Source organism: Leptodactylus fuscus, chromosome 9, assembly GCF_031893055.1.
Source record: "Leptodactylus fuscus isolate aLepFus1 chromosome 9, aLepFus1.hap2, whole genome shotgun sequence".
NCBI classification, from domain to species: domain Eukaryota; kingdom Metazoa; phylum Chordata; class Amphibia; order Anura; family Leptodactylidae; genus Leptodactylus; species Leptodactylus fuscus.
The window spans coordinates 53,782,179-53,786,333 of NC_134273.1; the positions used below are offsets into that span (position 1 = coordinate 53,782,179).

At 40.8% G+C, this 4,155-nt stretch overlaps 1 protein-coding gene across 1 annotated transcript; it reads left to right on the forward strand.

Annotated features, from left to right (window-relative positions):
- Positions 1 to 1,626: 1,626 nt before the first annotated feature.
- Positions 1,627 to 3,457, forward strand: LOC142217852 (sperm acrosome membrane-associated protein 6-like). The gene is made up of 8 exons (XM_075286172.1): positions 1,627 to 1,837; positions 1,929 to 2,003; positions 2,089 to 2,166; positions 2,271 to 2,303; positions 2,430 to 2,507; positions 2,598 to 2,701; positions 2,818 to 2,977; positions 3,174 to 3,457. Exons 1-8 carry the CDS (start codon positions 1,627 to 1,629, stop codon positions 3,455 to 3,457), a joined length of 1,023 nt encoding a protein of 340 aa, XP_075142273.1.
- The last annotated feature ends 698 nt before the right edge of the window (positions 3,458 to 4,155 follow it).

The window sequence follows — 4,155 nt, forward strand, 5'->3', positions numbered from 1 at the left end:
CAGATTTACATTTGTAGATTATTCAAAGATAAACATTTTTGCAAATAGAAATAATGAAGCATATTGCAGAGTTTTAGAGATTTCTTCTAACCATCTGACGCTAGGTTCACACCTGCGTTCATGTCTCCGTTCTGTGGTTTCCGTCTTGTGCATGGCAGAAGACGGAAACCATAGACCGGGTCCGGTCGTGAGTGGCGGTGAGCGTTTTAGGCTCTCCGCCGCGAAACCGGATTTTTTAATCCGGACACAGAGTACTGCATGTCCGACTCTGTGTCCAGATTATAAAACCCGGTTTCGCGGCGGAGAGCGCAAAACGCTCACCGCCGCTCACGGCCGGACAGCTTTCTCACCCATTCAAATGAATGGGTGAGAAAGTCTCCTGCAGGCTTCCGTCTCCTGCATCTGTTTTATGCAGGAAACGGAAACCTGCAATAAGGACAGATGAACGCTGATGTGAACGAGCCCTTAGTGGTGATATCTGTTTTATCAGTTACCAATGGATATGTCCATAGATGCAGGAACTTTCTATGGGCTGGAACTTGTCAGAAATTTCCTTATTCTAAGACCGTCATCACTGAGATGATTAGAGAAAGTCTTTAAAAACATTTTTATAAATATAAGAAATTAAAACATTTACAGAGTTTTAACTTTAACCGTCTACAAAGGTAAATCTAGTTATATTCATGGGGAAAAAAACCTTTATAAAACTATTGTCTCTTATTCCTAAGACATCTGCAGAGCAAACATATCTCCATCCCTATAACAGAGTCTCTTATATCAATGCACTTAACTTTAGGGCATGCTGTGACTTGTAGTTCTATGGCAATACATAACTGAACCCACTATATATATATAGCCCAGATCCCCTACCTGCTGTATCTTTATAGTAGGAGTCCAAGTTTCTTAGTATCATGAGATATCTTATATTTGTCTTATTCTTCACATTGTACCCTAGATCGGTGTTTCTCCCTCTCACCGGCCCTGTTATGTGTATATTAGGGAATGATGTTTGGTTAATTTGCAGGGATTTAGCTATATAACATACCCAAGCCCTTAAGCTTCAGGAGCCAAAAGGTCCCTTTGGTCCATATGAGGAGACCTGTACCATAAATGACATTTTATAGCTGGGGATCATCTTACATATTTATCATTAGGTCTTAGAAGTTTCAGGTCAGATCTCTGGATATTGTAGAATAATTTAGTGTTGATTTATTACATGTAAAATGTGACTATAATAAATCTATTATTCCATATACAATAATGTGAATTCTGGACATTCTCATGGGTAAGGTCATGGCCAATCTACATCATGAACACCCATCGTGATGTCATCATGGAACCTGCAGCAGAGTCTACTGTGATGTCATCATGGAACCTGCAGCAGAGTCTATTGTGATGTCACTGGGGTATATAATGTGGTGCTGGGCAGAGAGCAGTCACTCATCAGTTGGATGTGAATACGTGAGTACTGCTTCATGTCTGTCTCTAGCTGCCTGTATATAGTATATAGATAGAAGCAACACAATGTGACATTGGACTGAATTTTGCACAAATAAAAATCGTAACCTCATTTTTCTGTTTTCTCAGGTTCGCAAACTCTGAAGTGCTTTTTCTGTGACGACAGTCATGCGTTTCTTTCATTCCTATAAGCTGCTGCTGCAACTTATAGTGATCCTATGTGGAGCGGAGGTTGTAAGATCCTGCCTACGATGCTTCACCACCCCAGCAGACAGAGCCAGCATATGCCAACATGCCGTCTCGCTGGGAAAGATGGGACCTGAGGAATGCCTCCAGAGGCTGAACTTGGGTTTTGACCCCCTGAATGACATCTCATTAGGTAACTATGACCTACTTCTATTTCTTATGGCTCCTCCATCTTGTACATAGAAGGTGTCATCTCATAATCCTCATGTCTCTTCTCCTTGCAGCCTTTTCGCAGATGGATTACGTTCGTAAATATCTAAAAACGTTCGAAAAGGAAGTCAAGAAATTTGACAAATCAGGTAAGTTCCTGAAATCTCAACAATTTCTCCAATTTCTGTTGATGCATCAATAGTAAATGTCTGCTTTCTGTCTTTTTTCTTTTAGCTTCTGCACCGGCTTGGGTCGAGCAATTTGATCAAAAAATGGCCCAATATGTAAAAGCAGTGAAAAGCCGTGCAGCAAGTAAGTGTGTAATAGTAATCAGATAGAATATATTATCTGTATCATCTCCCCTCCCCCACACATGCCCTTGGTTATTCTTAACTGTCTCCAATTCCTTCCATCAGGTTATCCTCCGGCACAATGCAGTCCTCCATGTGGTGAGTATTGATCAAACAGTATCATCCATTAGACAGGACCATGTATATGACCCCCATGATATATATATGTGGGGATCCTCACTTACCTCATACATTTAACTCTCTCTCTCTGTTTTTTATTCCCAGGTCTTCAAAAAGCTGCCAGAGCCTTCACCTGCAGCCGCTGTGCCGAGGAGGATTGCCAGCTCCCTGTGGCTTGTCCCAGTAAGATCATTTCTATCATCACTTATTATATAAAGCTTTTGGGTTTTTGCCGTTGTGTTTGACCACCGTTTCTCTTCTCTTTCTTTTCAGTTGAATCCATTAAAGTAAATGAATTGGATACGACCAACATCTATTGCGGGGCCTCATTCATCCTGCCAGATAAACTAAAAGTAGTCTGGAAATATGCCAAAAATGTAAGTCATCAAGTTCTACCTATTCTATAGGTATACACATAGCAATGTCCCCATTCCTGCTCCAGTTTATACTCCACATGTGACTAATGTCTTTCTGATGTCATCTATGTTTTCAGATGAAGGTCACCGATTCAAGCTACTTTAAGGATATCCACACTGGCGAAGACCTGTTTGTAATGATAAAGCCAACAAGAGTCAGCCATAAAGGGACATATGCCTGTGAGATCTTTGATGAAGATGATGACATAATCATCCGAAAATTCTATTATCTGGATGGTAAGAATTCTAAAAGCGTTCTGTCTCTCCAATATTTTGTGATACGTCACATAAATGAATATAGTAGGTAAGAAGCCGCTCCCGGCTCTGCCCTGCTTTTACTGTAAAGAACTCTTTCTGATAATTCTTCTGCTTATTATGAAAACAATTTTCCTCTTATTGCTTTATTTACTTACATTTATCTTCTATTTTTCAGTGGCACGGTCAACGTTCGGCGATCAAATGCAGATGGAGTTTCAACGGGCTTTAGTAGAAAAACTTCCTACTCAAGAGGATGAAGAGGAGAGGCTTCAACATGGTCCATCCACTACTGAGACCATCCTCTCATACCTCAAGAGCCCCATCAGCTATGCCATCTACGCCGGAGTCTGCTTTTTAGTCATCATCTTGGTGGTTGGATACCTGGCCCGATATTCCCTCAACGTGGAATGGAGGAACAGGAAAAAATATAGTCCACTAACGTCACCACCATATCCCTAAGATCTACACCTAAAAAAAAAAAACAACAATCCTGTATTATTCTATATTTGCAGGATTGTAATAAAAAAAAACAAAAAAAAAAAACATTTTATTGTTTGATAACTTTATTACATATGAAGGTGAAATGTTACAGTGTGGGGAGAGGGTTGGAACAGAGAAGGGTTGGAATGGTGGTAGGAGGTGGTGGAGGGATGTAGAGAGATCACTAGCCCATTATCTTCAATATATACTGCATGTATTGTTACAAGATGGTGTTAGGGGACAATTTACAGGGTCCGATGAGTGGGGCAGACATCAGTAATGGATGTTCTTAAGAACATTCATTCCAGGATATTGCCCTGCTCCTGGGCTGTGTTTACACACAGCATTCACTACTGTATGGGGATGAAGGAATCTTTTATCAATTCTTTATATACATTTGTTTCCTGCACATTCCTGTTTACATGGGAGGATCTCCTGATCACAAACAAACAGCTTTCATGATGCATAAAAGATGCGATCACCCGACAATTGAGCGTTTGCTTGTTTGTGGGGCGATCACTGGCGCCTGGTCTAGGACTGATAGTCTCTGCTTATAGGTCTGATAATTAGTCTATGTAATATGCCTTTTAACCGCTTAGCGACCTTTGACGTACTATTACCTCATGGGTGCTAGGTACTTAGCGCACCATGAGGTAATCCTACGTCAAGGATATTCC

Bases quoted from the DNA above. Each gene is read 5' to 3' on its own strand.
- LOC142217852 (XM_075286172.1), top strand. From the start codon at position 1,627: ATGCGTTTCTTTCATTCCTATAAGCTGCTGCTGCAACTTATAGTGATC. The intron at 1,838-1,928 runs GTAACTATGACC...TTCTCCTTGCAG, and splicing joins CCTGAATGACATCTCATTAG to CCTTTTCGCAGATGGATTAC. The intron at 2,508-2,597 runs GTAAGATCATTT...CTTTCTTTTCAG, and splicing joins GCTCCCTGTGGCTTGTCCCA to TTGAATCCATTAAAGTAAAT.